The 18,602-nt window shown below is 42.8% G+C and overlaps 2 protein-coding genes across 6 annotated transcripts in view; both read left to right on the forward strand.

Annotated features, from left to right (window-relative positions):
* Positions 1 to 10,671, forward strand: part of PLEKHG1 (pleckstrin homology and RhoGEF domain containing G1) — a 136,248-nt gene extending 125,577 nt beyond the window's left edge. For all 5 annotated transcript variants that reach the window (XM_086744981.1, XM_086744983.1, XM_086744980.1 and 2 more), the window contains 6 exons: positions 776 to 814; positions 1,276 to 1,298; positions 2,172 to 2,375; positions 3,921 to 4,037; positions 4,830 to 6,504; positions 7,472 to 10,671. In XM_086744981.1, coding sequence (XP_086601107.1) covers positions 776 to 814; positions 1,276 to 1,298; positions 2,172 to 2,375; positions 3,921 to 4,037; positions 4,830 to 6,504; positions 7,472 to 8,574 — 3,161 coding nt within the window. In that variant the 3' untranslated portion in view covers positions 8,575 to 10,671. The remainder of the gene's footprint in view (positions 1 to 775; positions 815 to 1,275; positions 1,299 to 2,171; positions 2,376 to 3,920; positions 4,038 to 4,829; positions 6,505 to 7,471) is intronic.
* Positions 10,672 to 10,869: 198 nt separating this feature from the next.
* The window catches only part of MTHFD1L (methylenetetrahydrofolate dehydrogenase (NADP+ dependent) 1 like), a 158,262-nt gene continuing 150,529 nt past the window's right edge, over positions 10,870 to 18,602 (forward strand). Inside the window, exons 1-6 of the mRNA XM_086745151.1 lie at positions 10,870 to 10,999; positions 12,120 to 12,204; positions 14,357 to 14,407; positions 14,485 to 14,538; positions 16,631 to 16,755; positions 17,766 to 17,866. Of these exons, the coding sequence (XP_086601277.1) occupies positions 10,884 to 10,999; positions 12,120 to 12,204; positions 14,357 to 14,407; positions 14,485 to 14,538; positions 16,631 to 16,755; positions 17,766 to 17,866 (532 nt within the window). The 5' untranslated portion in view covers positions 10,870 to 10,883. The remainder of the gene's footprint in view (positions 11,000 to 12,119; positions 12,205 to 14,356; positions 14,408 to 14,484; positions 14,539 to 16,630; positions 16,756 to 17,765; positions 17,867 to 18,602) is intronic.

Below are 18,602 nucleotides of genomic sequence, written 5' to 3' on the forward strand. Positions count from 1 at the left end.
GGGTTGTTTGGTTGTTTTGTTTTTTTCTCTCCTAGCTCAAACGTGCATCCATAGTTACTGTTAGTTTCCTCTTGAAACCACTGCAAATGTCTGTATTTGGGTGACTTCATGTTGCAATCACTGTGTTCCCCTCTTCAGCTACTTAAAGACCTTTCCAATTTGGAGTGCGTGACATTGTGTATTGGGGATGACTTGAACAAGGTTCATGAGAGTCCTGATGTACTGATTTGTCATACAGCAGCATTTGTCTCTGAAAAAAATCTAGCTTTAATTACTTTTCAGGCATCTTCCTTTGAGGTGAAGGATTGCATTCGTGCTGCTTGGTCTGTAAAAGAAGAAATACAAAATACTGACCAAAGGGCTTCCTGTGTAACGCTCAACTACTTGTACTTTTAAAGCCCCGCTGAGCTGTTGGTACCTCACACATATTTCTCATAGGAAACCTCCAGCAACTTAGAGCAGTAGCAGAGATGACCGAGGCTTTTGACAACAGGAATCTTAACATGGGATAAAAATTTACGTGTGGCTTGCTGTATGGAGGGCAGCTGCTGTTGCATTAAGAAACATGTATGGTTTTTTGTTAACAGCTGTAGGTTTGACACTTCAGCAAATAATTTTTTGTGAGGAAACCAAGTGATTAAGAAATGGAAATCTGGCTTCCGTGCATGTGCTCAGAAGCTTAAATTTTGATATTCATTTTACAAAAATTTGACCAAGATGCCTATAATTTTCTCTGAGATGCTGGAGTGCTTAAACACATTGTTGTCTTTTTCAGAACCCTCATCTAGAGTCCATAAAGTTTTGAAGTCAAACGGTAAGCTACTTTGTCTACTGTTTATTGACCCAGTGCTTCTGTACTTTGTAGAACAAGTAAAGATGGATCCTTTTCTCCTGTAAATTTCCCTAAACACATTGCAGGGGAGGAGGAAGTGTACCAAGAAAAACAAAATGTTAGTGTTTAAATCTGACATCTGTTTTCACACATTTGAGTTCTGGGCCTGTAAACATCCTAGCAACTGGTAACTGAGCACACAGAGTCTTGGCCATTGCGAGCAGTTGCACGTATCATATTAGTGTTGCAAAATCAGGACCTCAAGTGCAGCTCATGCTGTCTCTGGTTTATCGGAGACCCTGTAGGCTGTTTGCTCAATTGCTGCTGCATTTAATCCTCTTTTGGGAATTCATAATTGGGATATTAGTGTAGCGGTAAAATGGGCATAGACTGACACCAGTTTGATTGTTCATTTATGATGAAATATACGTTTCTGTTTTCAGATATAAGTCCAGATATGCAGAAGGTAAGCCATTTCTTTTATTTCTTGCTTTAGCACATTCAAATTCTTTAGAGCACAGTATTTACTGTAGGGTCTGCATCTTCTGCGTTGTGTTGATTTTAAAAAAGGAAACAAAAACCCATAAATGTTGTTTAGCATCTCCAATAAGTTTATTGGAATGAAAGCAATAGAAATACAGCTAACTATTTCAGGAATATCTAATGTACGAAAAAAGGACTGATCCGTGTATGGGTTGTACTTTGTAATACTTTAGGGTACTTAAAAATACCACTATAATCATGGAAGTTTTGTGTATAACCATACAGATGGTTATACACAAATGGAGCATGTCTTTGCATTTATTAAACAAGACTGGAAAGTTTCAGCTTGTTCTGATATCTATATATCATATATTTAAATCATGACATGTGACCAAACAGAGCCAATACAGCTTAAGCAGATGGAAATAAATGCTTCTAATTTTCACGTTTTCTGTAGGATTTTGTAATGAAGTTCTCAGTGTAATTTGTAATGATGTTCTCAGTTTGAAAGTTTCATGTTGAATTTCAGGTCCTAGGCTTTTATTTGGGATGGAATTTAAAGTGTGTGTGTGTGGAAGATTTACAAATAGGGTACGTTAGATATGACTTTACTGGGATGCCGTAATGCTGAAGCACATGATTTGAGTCAGGTTTTTGCATATAATTTTTCAGTTTTAAATATTCTGTAGAAAAATACTGATAGTGATAGTTTTACTTATTTCTTTATAAATCTTATTTCAGTTCAGCTAACTGAATGTAGCTTGAGCATAAGGTTTGTGTAAAACAGTGTCTTGCTAAAATATAAAATCTCTGGGAAGTTCTAAATAAAGTTTTGTGGTGGTATTCTTTTTTTAAGCGGATCAGTATCGAAGGAGCCCTATTATCTCAAGCCACCAAACTAGGATCAAATGAAGCCCTACTGAATTCTAGGAAAAAGGTTTCCTTAGAACCCAGTGGGCTAGAGTCCATTGAACCAGCCTACAGCAGCGATCAGGATGAAAATCTCCAGACTTCTGCTACGGAACAGATTGATGCTGATGATGAAGAAGAGTCTGAACAGGTAGGAAAAAGAGGGGAAAAAATAAAATCCTTTTTTCCTGAGGAGAATGGAGGCATTAAAATTATCTATAAAACTGCAAGAGGGCAGGAGTGTGTTACAAGCATTTGTAACTCTTTCTCCTTAGAAATGTTTTTGTTTAGACATCACACAGCACTCATGCATTTTAACAGAAGATTAAACCTCTGCTACTTGAAAGAGATTTTGCTTAGCCCTTTGCAATCCTCAAGCCTTGTTTTGACAGAAAGCTATTGTTTTTACCTTTTGTGCACAACTGACTTTTCCTTGCTTCTCCAGCTGATGCGATGACAGAAATCTTTTTAGGCCACATGCAGGGGACAGCACCTTCAGGTGTCCAAAGCAGGGACTTGAATATTAAGTTAAGATTCAGACACTGATACACGTGGTGTGGTGTTTCTTGACCTGCAAGCTGCTGGCAGTAGATAGGAATATGTGAACTTTAAGATGAGATGTTGTGAGTAGGATTTCTGAAGATGAGAATCGTTATCTTTTACTGTTGCGCAGTTGTTCAACAGGTGATTGTTTTCCCCACTCTGCATGATGTTTCCATCTACAGCACTACACGCGTAGTACTTCTGAAAGACTAAAACCTCAGTTTTGAGATGTGACTGTATTAAAGAAAGTAGGTTTTCAGTTTGTTTGCTGTAGTTGATGCTGAGGTCGTATCCTTGTGTGGTCCATTTAGTTTATGAACTATCCAAAACCTATTATTGAAATTCCTTTTGAAGCTTACTGCGCATTTCCTCTTTGAAATTACAGTATTTGCTTTGTAAATCTTTGATAAAATAGTATCTCGTATCAGTGTAGTGCAGTGTCTGGTAATTCTCCCTCTTCCTGATATAAGTACAAAAGAATGAGTAAGTGTAAAAGAATACTACTATAAAAATGTGTAATAGTAGCTTACTGTTTAATCCTAGGTGTGGCAAAAATACTTTCTCAGATTTCTGCCCGTTCCCATCATGCATGCCCTTCACTCTGAGTTAAGTTGGACACAGCTCAACATATAGCATTTTGGTCTTCTGTTTGTTGTGGGTTTTGTGGTTTGGTGTTTTGTTTTGGTTTTTTTTTCTGGGAAGGAGGATGACGGCATACTTTTTAGTTTAGACCTCTTCTGGTTTTCAAGACTGCAAGTGATAGCAAGACTATGTTCTTCCCATTTTAAAACCAAAAATACTTTGAAATTTGAGTTTGTGTGTGACCAACTTCTTTTATATAACTTTAGCTGCAAGATTAAGCCCTTTCCCTCGTCCAATTTCTATGCATTCTTTTACATCTATGTTTTTATACACAGATTTTGCTTTCAACTCCTTTTGACAAGCTGTATGGATTGATTTCATTTAACTGGTTTTGTAAAGAAAGTTTTCTAGGCTCTGAATCATTCTTGTGGCAGTGCTCTGACTACTCATGAGCATTTTGTCCTCCCAGTGTGGGTACAAGGCCTGTTCTAGCTGCTAGTAATTCTTCTGAACAAGGCTGTACAAAGAACTGTAGATTATATTACCTTTACTCTTTTCTTTGAAATTACAGGGAGTGCAGCAAAACTCACTGCAGAAATCGAAAGGGGGAAGAAAAAGACTTAATAGCCAAGCTGCTGAAAATGTTGAAAAACGGAGAAGTGTTAATCTCAACAAGTGTGAAACACAGGTGTATATATATGGTTTTTTTTACTTCTATTTTGCCATGTGTCATAGACATGTCGAAGAAATCTGTGTTTTTCCTAAGTAGACAGACAAGTCATCTTCTGTTTGTCATGTATTAGTATTCATGTCATTTAAATAGTCATCTGTATGATGAAAAACTGTTCTTTTTGGGGCAGGGGGGAAAAAAAAAAAAAACCAAAAAAAAAACAAAACAACCAGCCAAGCTAATCAGCGTTAACTTAAGGCAAAAGGAATTATCTTTCCCAACTTCTGGCCAGGAGCATCTACAGTATCCTCCATGTTAGCGTTAGCAGACACGTGGCCTTGCTGTAAATTAGATCTGCTAGCTGAGCTCAATGAAAACTTAGTCCAAAAAGACAATGACATTTTCAGTGGAATGTGCTAGAGAGCATAACATACCTTTCTGCTAGGGTTATAGGCAAGGGGAAAGGGAGGAGAACAAAAGTTTTGGCACAAGCCCAGAGTCAGATTAGCTTAATCCAATTGTGAAACTGCAGAGTTAGCGTAAAAGGTTTAATCTAACCCCTGCCAAACAAATTTGCCCTTAATTACTCATGCGTTAGCATGAGCTGGTGTCTTGTATTTGAAGTAAGTGTTATTAAATGCCAGGAGTGAACTCTGAGCCATGGTAAGGGTTAGGAGGCAAAGTAGTTTTGGCATTGCCACCTTGGCTCCCTGGCTCTCTAGCAAGGAGCCTGCTCACCCTGCTCATTTCCACCTGACTATTATTGCAGGGGATAGGCTAACGTTACCTGTGTATTTCAAACCTCCACAGAGCTCCAAGGACCCTTCAGATGAAGAGTCAACCCAGTTGAACACCGATCTTCCATTTTCCTGTGCAGCTAGACAGCCACAGTTGCCTAGACAGTTCAGCACACCGCAGAGCAACTCGCTGATCATGAATATCCTGGGAGGGAGTACCTCTGTCAGAAACATCTGGACTGACCATCAGATCAGGCAGGCATTGTTTCCCAGCCGGCGCCCACCTTATGAGAATGAAGATGACGAAGATGACTATCAGATGTTTGTACCATCAGTGTCTACATCCAATGCTAGTTCCACTGTCGGTGGAGAAAGGAGGGGTTCTTCTGGGCGCCCATGCAGCTGGCACTTGGGGGTAGTGCACCAAAACGAGACTTCCAGCCCCACTCGTCACAAAATTGTTAGGCGGGCCAGTAGTGCTGGTGAAAGTAACATGTGTCCAACCAGCGCAAGGTATAAAATCGGGGAGCACAGTTCTCGAAGGGAAGTGAAGAGAGCAGAGGTGAGCAGTATGAATGCGTATCCTGAATCTTCAGAGGAGCTGACCATCGATGATATTGAACATGTTTATGATAATATAAGCTATGAAGACTTAAAGCTGATGGGTCTGACAAGAAGGGAGGAGACAGACCGTGGTCCCCAGAGATCTGCTAGGGACTCACTTTACGAGGCTGAAAACAAAAGCAGCTTAGATTCACCCTCCAAAAAGAGGACAGCAAATCAAAACAGGGCCTCCAGTCGTGCTAGTAGGGATGAGATACTACTCAGCAGAGACGCACCTACTTCAAGTTTGGATGAGCTCAGGATCGTTGAAGACAATATCTATGACACCATAGTGCTTCCAGAAACACCGCTACTGAATTTTAAATATGACCCCTTAAAATGCTCCAAAAGGCGGAGTTTTCTGGGCCTGGAAAAAGACTTGGCATGTCACAACAGTCTACGGCAGTTTGTTTCTGAAGAGAGTCTCCAGTTCAGTGAAGATGAAAGTCCTTACCATCGTGTTCCTGTTGACAATGACTACCTGAGCTTAGTAGATAGCTCCTCCAACTCGGATTCACTCTCCCATAAGTCTGCAGCAGATAAACTCTCAGAGGAAGTAGATGAGATTTGGAATGACCTGGAGAACTACATCAAGAAGAATGAGGAAAAGACAAGAGACCGTCTCCTTGCAGCCTTTCCTGTTTGTAAGGATGATATGCAAGAAAGGTTGCATGCTGGTAGTACACCTGAACTGAGTAAAGATGTAGAGTACTCACTGTCTACTCTCTCTCTGCCAGAAACTCCTATTTTCCCTAAAACTGTGAAGCCTAGGGCAGCCACCTTAAGTGAGGTGAATCTCAGGCTTGAAGACACTACACCGTGCAAGGAGAACTCTTTTATGAGTCTGAACAGATCTTCCTTCTCCAGTGAGATGCCTTTTGTAGATAGCCCATATGAATCTGCCAACAGTGTTCTGTCCAATGCGCACGCAGAGGGCATGGAAAATGACTTGGCTGTTGCGGATAAAACAAAGAACAGAGTTTTTATGATGGCAAGGCAGTACAGCCAAAAGATTAAGAAGGCTAACCAACTTTTGAAGGTTAAAAGTCCAGAGCAGGAGCAGCCAGCTAGCAGACAACAAAAACTGAAACACAAAGATCTTGCTGCCATTCTGGAGGAGAAGAAACAGGGTGGTCCTGCTATTGGTATGTCAAAAATGTTTCTATACAGATACATTTCTTCAGTGGCCGTCAATGAAATTTGTGTACTGAATTGGAAGATGATGATTTTTTCCCGCCTTACTAGTTTAGTATCAATATTGCATTTTCTTTGTTACCACTGAAATTCGTTTTCTGTGGCTGCTTCTAATATGAATAGTCCTTTATGTTGCAATCAATTCTTTTTGTTACTTGATAAATTTGGGAATAAATAGTGGGGTAGTGTCAAGAAAGACCAATTCTGCTTAGACTGGAAATAGAACTTATGCCTGAAGCCTCTTTACAGAAAAGCGGTTATTTCATTTATTAGCGTGATCTTCAGAATTTGACTAAAAAGATGTGTTTTCGGGTATGTTCGCCTTCTGACGAGTCATGTAGGGTTGCTCAAGTACTATCCAGGTCCCACTTATAAGCATAAGGAATGGGGTCAGATAAGAAAGACCTGGTGGTCTTGCTGTTTCTAATGAATGCGCGAAGTTGTGGGCATGCAACAGCTTTGGAACTATTTTTGAATGCAGTCAATTGAAACAAATTGGAGATGTGGAGCCAGCGGACTCCACGCACTAGAGTCTCATTCTTGCCTTCTTGTGATATTTATAAAAGACCCTAAATAGCTTATTTACCAGCCCATTTTCAGAATGTTCTTTTCCATTTTAATATGAAACAAACAGCGTATTATTTGAACCGTGTGCTGCATTGCATCCTGCGTGACTGTTCACTGTTGCAAGACATTTTATGCTGCCTTTTTTCAATGCAATGTACTGAAATGGAATGCAATGCAATGCACGGCTTGTCCAACCTCCATTGTTTCATGTTACTTTGAGGCTGAAGATACTGACACAGCTGTAAACTTTTCTCTTGACCAATACAAAGTGTTTTCAGATTTTAAAATTTTCATGTGACTCGTTCAAATGGATTGCTTGCCTCTGCTAAATTAATTCTCTCTCCTTTCTAGGTGCCAGAATAGCTGAATATTCCCAGCTTTATGACCAGATCGTCTTTAGAGAAAGTTCACCGAAGGTCCAAAAGGAAGCCTGGGCCACCCCTCAGGAGCCATCGACTGGGAGATATTCCACACCCATGTCTGTGTCTCCTCCCCGTTCCCAGGCTGCCAGTGAATGCTCAAGAGCAGAGGATTGGCTTTTGCATTCTACGTACAGTAACGGCGAGCTGGCTGACTTCTCTCCATGGCCTGAATCCCAAGACCCAAAGTCCAAGAGCTTGTATACAGAAGCTGGTACAAAAAGCAGTTCAAGGCAGTTGCCGTCAGCTGGCTCGGTGCCTTCCCTTCAGATTTCTAACCGTTTGCATGTCCCGGCGCAGAGGTGGAGCACTATTATAAGCCAACCGAACAAAGAAAATTTACATCAAGATCACATCTATAACTCCCTTGGGAGAAGAGTAGGCAATGTAAAACCACAGGCATACAGCAGGTCACAGTCGTCTTCTTCAATTGTGGTCAACAGGTCTGGAGAAGCAATTGTGTATCCTAATGAAATGGACAAGAAAAAGCTCCATTCAAATAGGAACTTCCGATTCAACAGCCATCAAATGCCAGGTATTGCTTCGGGATGTACGGGACCTGACACGAGAAAGCAGATCCCTGAAAACTGTTCAGATATGATTCTGCAGGATTCTCAAAAGGTCCTAAGAGTGAACAGAGCCTCCCCTCTGACGGCACAGATGGCCACTCAGAACTATTTTTCTAATTTCAAAGATACTGAAGAAGGAGAAGGGGATGATGATGACTATGTTGAAATAAAGTCTGAAGACGAGGGCTCTGACTTGGAGACCTCTCAGAACCAAACAAGGAAATTGGATCCTAAACCATGTAACGCAGATGCTGCTCCTTCTGAAACGCTCTGCGGCAAAACTGTCTCTTGCACTCCTGCGAAGTCTGCCGGCAGCAAACACACGCTTACCCCATATCTGACTGCGTATAGCGATTCGGATAAACTGAATGACTACCTGTGGAGAGTACCGTCTCCTAATCAGCAGAATATTGTCCAGTCCTTAAGGGAAAAGTTTCAGTGTCTCAGTTCAAGTAGCTTTGCTTGATGCTTTCAGTAATTTCTAGCTGTACTGCCTTATCGTGGCAGAGTATATACTAGGACAATCAGTACTGGCATCATGTATTTCTGTAACATTACACAATCAGGCATTGTATCACAGTAATGTTGTACATAGATGTGAAATGTATCTTTTTAAAAAATGGTTTAGAATCCTGGAAGTGAAAAAGGCCACATGTGCACCGTGTCTGGGGTCTCACTCCATAGTGCAGGTGGACTTCTCATCTCCTCTGTAACCTTTGCATCTCCTCCCTTGTTAGGTGTGATACCCTTTGTTTCTTACCATTGAACCAGGTGTGATGCCATGTGAGTCTTAAACCATTTTATCATGTGGAAACCTTGGTATTTGGACCAGTGTTCTGCATCCAAAATGCCCACGTGATTACTCTGGTTACGTTTGGGAATATTCAGCTGAGCAGCTGCTCCTGTGACTGTGCACATTTCTGAGCAAGGTTCTGGTAATTACACCAACATGTTCCGTGTGCAGTTGCACATAGTTTTTGCACGTTCATTTTTGGCAGACATATTCCGAGTGTGTGGGACCAGTGCATACACTACATTACTTTAGAGCAGGCTTCTTATGTTTTGAACAGCATCTAGTCCTAGTGCTTGTGAGGGATGCCAGACTGAGAGCTCTGTGCCTGAAGCCTCTTCTACTCTCTGTAACTACGTAGTACGTAGAGGATGGGCAGTGACAGCTTTTTCTGCGAATCTGTGGGTGTGACACAGTCCTTGCCTGGAGGATGTTTTGGGCAGTAGGAGGGGAGCTCCACTGCTTGGGAAGATGGCTAGACTGAGTTATGTACCTCCAGCGACAGTGGTGTTTGTGACAGGCAGGCAAAATTTGAGCGTCTTGTAGCATGTGGCAAGCCACTGAGTGTGAATTTCTTGAGCGTTTGACACGCAGTGACCAGTGGGGCATTTGTTGGAGTCCTAAAGTCAGAAACCCTGAGAGAGAATGCAGCTTGGCCAGCAGTTTGGGTGAAATACTAGCCATGCAGCATCTTTGGCCCACAGGGTGTTTCGGCGATACTGCTGATTGAGCAACAAGCTGCCTTCCCCAGGGAACATATCTCCCGTAGTAGGAAAATATCCTTCCTGGCAGAGAGAGGTAAAATAGGTATTTTTCTAAACCAGCCAGGGCTGACTCAAATCCAATTTACGTACAATGAAAGTGGCTTGAAAAATGAGAATACATTCCGTTCTTTTGCAAATAATGTGTAGTAGAAATGCTGCCATTTACAACAAGAACAGGCTTTCCAGTACGAGCACATTCACTCCCCTTCGTCATCTTTGTTGCACAGCTTTGGATTCTGTTACTTGAAAACATTGTAGCTGAAGGAAAGCCTAAATGTGTCTACAGACATCATCTTGTGTGACTTGTTTTTTTTTTTTTTGGTGCTTAAATTCTTCAGATTATATGGATAAAGCCAGTACCGAGTTAAACATATCAGTAAATAAAGGAGTTTAATTGAATTTCTAGTAATTACGTATCGCTCCCCTCAGCTCCAGAGCATCGTACTTCCAGAGCAGCCGGCTGTTCAGTCCCTTGGTTACCGTGAGGAAAACCTGAAGTTACCAGTGTACAGCTGACTGCTCTGAGACTTGCGGTGTAAGGATTTGACTTTGTTAGAAGGGATTAAATTATTTGCCACCCGTCTCTTGCAGGGGCTGGGAATTTGTCATGTTGAGGGCCGGTTGTTACGGTCAGCGCATCCATCGTGACAGGACCCGCATCTGTCGAGCGAAATCCGCCTGGGAAATCACGTTGTACATATTTTAAGATGCCATTAGTGGAGCCCGTATTTATTTAATAGAGCTTGTAAAGTATTGTAAATATGGAATAGGAGTTAAACCCCTGCTTTACCCGCGATTTGGTGGAACGGCTAGGGGGGAGCGTTCTTTAATTAATTAATTTGCATCTCATGCAATCACTGCGGGTTTTTTTGTTGGTTTTGGGGTGGGGGGTACACAGGACCCAAAGAAACAGAAGGAAGAAAAAAAAAAAAAGGGATTGCTTCCTAGCGTGTAACTACTCCCAGGGACCATTTCATACTATTTTTAATAAACGTTGAGTATGCAAAAGCTTTTTGGGGTTCCCTTTGTTGGGGTCGGCATGATTTGGGGGCGGGGGAGGGGGCTGGCAGGCAAGCGGAAGGGAAAGGGGCTGAGCGCCGGGGCCGGGGCGGGGAGCGGGGCGAGGGGGCGGGCGGTGCTCGGAGAGCACCGCCCGCCCCCTCGCCCCGCTCCCCGCCCCGGCCCCGGCGCCGCTGCCTCCTCGGTATCCGGTCGGAGGGGATGAGGAGCGCGGCGTTACGGTTCTGCCGGGCCGCGGGCCTTCCCGCTGCCTTCCCGCCCAACCGTCGCCGCCTGTGCGCGGGGCAGCGGCGGGACGGCGCCGGCGTGGCGGCGCGGTAAGGGGCGCGCGTGGCCAGGCGGCAACGGCTGATGCAACCTGGGGAGGGGGGGGGGGGGGTAAAGGGGATTTTGGGGGGGGATGGTTCCTCGGTGGGTGCCTGGGGTGGGGTTTGGGGGTGGTTGTTTTTTGGGAGGGGGAGGGGCTGATTGGGGCCCCCAGCCCACTTTTCTTTGTGGGTTTGGGTTGTTGTGTGTGTGTATGTGACAGTATGGAGCAGGGCCTTACCTGACAAGGGTTCAGGTGACAGGCAAGAAAACCCCCAAAAAACCCCAAAAACCTCTGTGTGTCGTCCCTCTTCGCCCCCCTCCCCCCCCCCCCCCCCCCCCATGCCATCCATTCAGCCTCAGCTGGGACAGTTTGCCATGGTGTTGGCCTGAATTGGGCCTTGGCTTCTGCAAAGGGGGAGGCAGCAAAAAAAAACCCGCTCTAGGCTGTGCCTGTGTTGGCCCTCCTTATTGTGGGACACAGACAGACAGACAGACGGACATCTTTCACAGGGTCCCCTCCTTCCCTTGCTGGGTAAGTATCATCTGCATGCGCAGAAGCTAGCAGAAGAAAGCCATCAGCCACTTCTCCAGAAGATTTTTCCAGAGAGCATTCCCAGTGCCTGGCTGCCACCGGTTTTTCCAAGAAGAGGCCCAGCAGACAGAGCTCCTCTGTCTCCCTGCTGCCCGCGGTTTTGAACAGCATCCATGAAAAAGAGGCTGGTTGGTGGCTGTCAGCCCCGGTGATGCTGCTGTTCAGCCTCTGCCTCTGTCACCGACTGGGCCTGGGGTTTGGAGATGAAGGACCCACCTGAGCCAAGGGCTTGGGGTGGGGGTTCCCTGCTTGGTGGGGCTGGACAAGCCTTCCATGATGTAGCATAGGCTACCTGTAAAGTTTTGGGCGTGTCAGAGCAATGCCACACATAGCTGTAAAACAAAGGTATTTTGATCTGTTAAGGTTTTCTGTACCTGCCTGCTGAACACCAGCCTTCACAGTTTACATCCATCCGTAATTTTGGTGATTAAGAGCATATGTGCTTAAGCATTTGTTCCATGTTGCTGACTAACATAGATTTCTGCTGACTGCTGGTTTATTTCACTAACGATTTGCTTGTTGTTATTACATTGCAGCAAAATCACTGAGAATGCAAAGAAATCCTTGGCCTCTCTTAAGAGAGAAAACCCTCGACTTGAGCCAACGCTTGCCATTATCCAGGTAAAGTATGTCAGTAGGCTCGCTGGCTGTGAGAGGTCCCCTTTGGTGCCATTGCTCGTCTGAAGCTTCAGAAGCGCATGATGCAGAAAGGAACTTTTATTTAAGCAAAGCGATAGGAGGAGGTCGTCCCACCAGACTGCAGATTGCCGTTCTTCAGGCCTGAAACAGCCACAGCAAACTTCAGGCTGCGGGAAAGGTTTGCAAAGGAAAAAAGGAAGGGAAGGATTTTGTCCCTTCCTCCTTTTGTTAACATAGTCTTCCCCATTGTAAGTACAGGTCACTTTTTCTCACGGGTTGTCTAAGTTGATTGACATAATTGAGTTAAAGTCAAAGCGGTTGCTCTCAACCTTTACTTAGCTTGAAACTGTTGTTGCAGTAGTCCTGAAGAAAAGCCTTTATGTGCCTGAAAACATGGGCTTCCCGCCACCTCCCACCTTTGAAATAATGTTGCCAGGGTTAAGGCAAGACCTTGCTGCTTCCTGCCATCCATGTTGCCTTTGGGCAGCTGTAGCTTCTGACTGCGTTGCTGTTGTCCTAAGGAGCGGAGAACCATGCTGAAAAGTCCTGATCAGCTCAAAAGGGCCTCCATGACATAAATGCCCCATGTAAAATGTCAGTATCCTGTAGAAGTAGCAGCGCTTTCTAAGGTGAAACAGTCTAGTGATTGAGAGCTGTTGTGTTACTAACACCATGAAGAGCTTTCCTTCCCATCCCGCTGGCGCCGCCACCTGTGAGACAGGCTGGTGGCTCCATCCCAGTTAAACCTCTGGAGCAGTCGTGACAGTTACGTGTCAGCGTGGGGATATGCTTCCACGTTTACTGGCACAGAGGAGCAGCTGCTGAGTTGTCCCTAATCCCATCTCTTCTTCCCTCGCCAAAGTGTGAGCTCCACCCTTGTTCTCAACGCAGCAGCCTCCGTGCTGCCCCTTGTCCCCAGCTGCCAGATTTGGGGAGCGGGAGACTGGTAGTGTGGTGCCAGGAATGCAGGCACTGCTGGACTGGGGGAAGGAGGGAAAGCCTTCAGTCCCCTCTCAGGAGCTGCCTCTCTCCGTGAAGCCTGTCCTTTTCAAGGCTCTTTTTTTCTTTGTCAGCAGTCTTGAACCATTTCGGATTAACAGGCTGGTAAATGGGTATGGACTTGAACCAGAATAGTTTTGGGTGATGCTAGCGATAGTCGAAGCCAGCACTGGCAGCTAAGCACAAAGTGAGCGGCTCAGCTCTGACAGGAAATCACTGGCACTGAGTCTTGTGGAAAAAGCTACGTAGAATGTGCTCATGAAATTGTGATGAACTCTTTTAAAATGGGTTATTTTGGTCCTGTTGTCTGAGTTGGAAGATAGGTTTTATATATAACCATATAGCTGTGAGAAGTGTTTTATTCATTTTGTTATGAAGCCACTACACTTTTGATAATGAATCTGTTAGGCTTCTAGTTCTGGATGTTGAATTCTCAGTTTTACTGTTACAATATATGAAAATATTTGAAGAGCCTCCTAAGATTCAAGAGAACTTGAAGAATAAAATTCAGCTGTAATTACCATTAAGTATCTTAATATACACAGTACAGACAGGCGTAGAGACTTCAGGGAGAAGGATTCCTGGGTGAGATGGTCTCCCAGGTAGATCTGCGCAGGAGATGCTTCTGTCCTAGTGCAGATGCCTGCTGGCACTTGGGAGGAACTGGTAACTTCTCTTGCTTCTGTATTGACAGAACTCACTGTAACACATGATGATAATTATTTCCTCAGTTGTGGTGGTAAGGCAAACCAGTGTTGTTAGGTGATACGAGGACACTGCAGGAAATGCTGGTATTGCTGTTGCCTATTTCATCCTTGTTAGACGACTGAATGGAGGACAGTATCTTCAGATACAGACTGGTACCTTTCTTAAATGTTAAACTTAAGGGAATGGCCACTCTTGTCTATAAAAGCCAGGCTAATCTCAACACACACTTAAACTAATCAAGCCGAAATAAATTTACTGGATGGCCTTCTGCTTCTTTCGTAGAATTGCTAGGCTTTTTATTTGCTAGAATACTAGTAGGCACAGACATCCTCACTGAGTTTCTTGCGCAGACCTGTGCACTAGTGCACTCGCATTTTAAAATGTAAATTTATTATTTTAAAACTTCTCTTCTGTTTTGCTCCCCAAGGCACATAATGATGATGTGATTCAAGAAATAAACAAGAACTTTGCCAAAGAGGTAAGCTTGAACCGGTACATTTCTTATCAGTCATGAGCTACTTGCCTGTGGTAATTCTAAGTATTTTCTTTCGACAGATTGGTCTACATGTTATTCACATCTGTCTCCCTGAAGGCAGCAGCAAGGATGAGGTAACTGTGGTACCTGAAGGACTCTTCCTTTTTCACTTTTGTCATAAACTTCTGTTTGTGGCTGACATTCATTATCACTTTGAACTGATCTCTGTTAACTCAAATTAAGGTTGGGACTGCCTTAGTTCAAGTATTATCCCCCTATTGGCAAGCGTGTGAGAAAAGGGAATTAATGGGCTTGTCTGCTGTCCCCTGGCAAGCTGAGGCAGAATCAGCCGAGTAATGTTTTGTTTTCATGTCTGCTATTTAACTGCAGCACCCCCTCATACCAGCATGGCTGTCCTATCTCCCACAGTTGCTCTTGTGACTCTACTTGATTCTTGCCCAAGTTATTCAGGAAAGTTAAAGATTAATTGATTTGGAGGGGAAAAGAGAGTTGGATTTATTTGCCCGTTTATTGATCTTGTAATGCTTAAAGTATTAAAAGCATTTGCTCCAAATCACTAGAGGGCTGAATTCTTACTTTGTCGAAGGCATTAGGTTGGAGGCACAGCACTAGGATCAAATGAGTTTTAAACATAGCAAACCATATTAATATATGTGGTCCCGAGGCATCTGAAAGTAAAAGCAGCAGAGGAATGCGTAGTAAAAGATGCCACTGTTCCCAGCTGCCCTCCTTGTGCTTGGCAAGTTTGACAATCCTGCAGGCTTGTGGGTTTTCTGTACTCTTTTGTATTTTGTATGCTTTGTTTTTAAAATGTTACTGGCTTGCAGGACAGCTTCTAGATATATTGAGAGGAACTTACTGTGAAGAATTTTAAGAGTCGACCTTTGTGGATGATGAATAGTCAGCTACCCATTTAAGAAGGGTGTGCTTTTAAAATGAAGATCAAATACACCTTGCTGTTGGTAAATGCGTTTTATCTGCTGAGTCACACTGTAGGAAGAAGGTAAAATATAGTGAGTATGCAGCAGTAGGTGCTGTTGCTTTGCAATAATATCTTAGGAAGTGGCCAAGTAAAGAGAAAAGCTGGCTAGAAAGTTACTTTCAATGAAGTTCATAACAGTTTGCTTACTCACTGTGACAAAGGCTTTTTTCATCTGTCAAAATCCACACGCTAGCTTCCATTCCTTGATTTGGGAAGGTGGGAGGGATTTCAATACCGTGCACATTTTGTTCTGCCATAACTGCCTGTGTACCGCAAAGGCAAGTTAGTACAAGATTGCTTTACCCTGCCTGAGTTGTAAGTATTTTAAATGCTGTGATGAGGGAAAGCTGAATTAAAGTAAAATGCAATGAATATGGAGAACTGAGTTATTTTCCCAGGAAGCAGGAATATAGTTCAAAGTTCATTAGATTCAGGCTGTTTATGAACTGTGTTTCCTTTAATTGCTGTGTAGGCCTCCAACATTTTGTAGCATCTCAGGATTTTTTTAGCAAAATGTGGATGTTTTCACATCTGTATTGATGCAATACTTTCTATCAGAATGTGTGTCAGCCCTATTGCTGTCAAATGGCACAGGGTCTTAATGTATGTCCCTGATTCTGCCTCAGAAGTCAGCGAACTAAAGGGGCATTTCTGTACCAGTGACATACGGATATGATCTTTGTTAACGTGAACATAGCGTGTTCTCTTGGTTCAGAGTTGCAGATAACCCTACCAAATTCCCCCTAGCTTCAATTTGATTGTGCATCAAGTGTTGGGCAATAGAGTTCACAATGATGTTTAATAGTTTACATGAAAAGCATTTTAGGAAGGCTATGTTCTGTGCTGGGACATGATCTGGTCCTATTTTGAACTATGTTTTAACCAAGGCTTCTTGCTTCTAAAAGCACGTTCTGAAGCTGTGACAGTGTTGAGCTTTTGTTGAGATTTGGAATGGTGAAAGACAAAATGCTTTTGGCAGTAACATCACGTAATATGTGTTGGCTTTGCGAAATGTTTAGAATAGAGTCAGAGTGGCTTAATTTGGTAAGCCATGGAAATATAAAACAAAGAAAGTGGGTTCTTGCTTTTTCGTTTAGAAGTTGCAGTTGAGGGAAGTAAAGGTGGCCATAAGGTAGTTTTAAAATATAGGTTGTATCCCCTCCTAATTAGATTCTTCTTTTGTCTGTTATTCTGATCTTTAATCCTTTTTGTTAACTTCCTAGATTGTCAATGAAATCTTGAGACTTAATGAGGATCCTAATGTGCAGGGCCTTGCCCTTGACCTCCCAGAAAGCTTATATTGCAGTAAGGTATTAAATGCTGTGAAACCAGAGAAGGATGTGGATGGGTAAGTGAAGCTCTGAGAAATAATACTGGCAGACACAAGGCTGATGGCTCCGTAAAATCAATTTACCCCTGTGCTTTTCATTAATGGATTCCGCAGCCAATGTGTCTAGCTGTGCTATTGAGCAGTGATAAAAGATGCCACTGAATCAATGCGAAGTCTCTTGTTGAAGTGATTTTGATCATTACCTTTTAAATCTTTATATACTGTATATTTAGCACATGGTATTTTCAAAGAAATAAAAAACAAAGTTCTGATTTACTGATGATACTTAAGGTATTTCAGTACTTCAGTAATACAAATGGTAGTCACAAAGTACTGAACGCAAACCCCAAAATTTTTACAAGAAGCATTGATGGAAAAGCTGCAGAGAAGGTTTTAACTTCCTTACAGCACTCTCTTCACAGTAGGAGAGTAGGCTATTGTAGTTTGGACCCATTAGCACAGCTTTTCAATCAGTCTGGAACTGTGCTGTTCTCTGGAGAGACCACTGGCGTAATTTAGGTGTCTGAGTTACCATTCTGCTGCTCTTGCAGCCTTCTTGCTCTCAGCTGCAGACTTTTTTTTTTTTTTTTAATTTTTTTCCTCTCTCCTTTTTTTTAAATTTTCATGTCAGGAAAAAAATCTGAAAATCTTTCAAGTTAGTTACCTTTCCATGGTCTGGAGTACTGAAGATTGACAGAGAGTGGAAAATTCAAAGCATCCTTGTGTATGAGAGAGAATGCACTGCAACATGGAAACGACCGGGTTCCTCCTCCCGCCAGCCAGCCCAAGCCCAGAAGGGTGCATTGCCTCTGGCTCAGCTTGGCTCTGGCAGCGCTGGTCTGGATGCGCTCCACCCACTGAGGTGTTTCAGCTCAATCCTGTCAAGGGATTTACTTTTATGAAACATGTTTGCTCTTGGGATTAGATGTTATTCATGTTACAAGCTTTACTGAGGATTTATGTTACACAAACTCTTCTTTTTTTTTCTTTTCTTTTTTAATTCAAATTGCCATATTTTTCCACTGCAGATTATCTGATGTAAACCTAGGACGCTTGGTACGTGGTGATGCCTATGACTGTCTAGTTCCTCCTATAGCGTGTGCTGTGATGGAGCTTCTTGAAGATATAGGTGAGACCTTTTATCATAATGATAACATTAATTTTAGTCTAACTAATTTTCTCCATTTTAGTCCTGACTGAGGGATAAATATAATCTCACCTTGTTGTATGTTCTGCTTTGTGTTATTTTCCCACCCGCCATAGATTTGTCTCCTGCTAGCGAGGAACCTCAGTGATATCTGAGTGTAATCTTTGTGGAAATAGGTCTCAGTCCTACACGTTTTGGAGATTAGGCAGGGATTACCTGCCGTCAACAGATTTAATCTCACTGCAGCTACCTGAGACATCTAAGCCTTCAAACTAAAGAATACAAACATCACTTAGGAATTTCACTTAACAGTTTTGATTGATGTGAATAGTTGGAGAAATCCAGATCTGCCTGTAAATAACTGCTGAGCCAATCTTTTGGTTTGGGTTGTATTGTGTAAATGCTAACATTGAAATGGCAGATTTAAGCAAGTGGCTTTACAGTGTGTGAAGACGCTGTTAGTTTAAGGCAGTGTTACAGAAGTAGTCTTTCTTATAGTGATTCATAATTGTTGAGACAAGGATTTCTGTAACAGAACTGTAAACATGAGGTCAAATGTACTTTATAACAAATATGAATGAAAGGATTTGTGCAAATAAAATGCCAGAAAACCAAACCAGCAGTATTTACTTACTTGAATTAGAGAGTCACCAAGAAACAATTTAAAACCTGTGGTTTGTGCGACTGCGTGGGCTCTGAACAAGTTGCCCGTGATGCC

Source organism: Chlamydotis macqueenii, chromosome 3 (assembly GCF_036417535.1).
Source record: "Chlamydotis macqueenii isolate bChlMac1 chromosome 3, bChlMac1.mat, whole genome shotgun sequence".
In the NCBI taxonomy this organism is placed as follows: Eukaryota; Metazoa; Chordata; class Aves; order Otidiformes; family Otididae; genus Chlamydotis; species Chlamydotis macqueenii.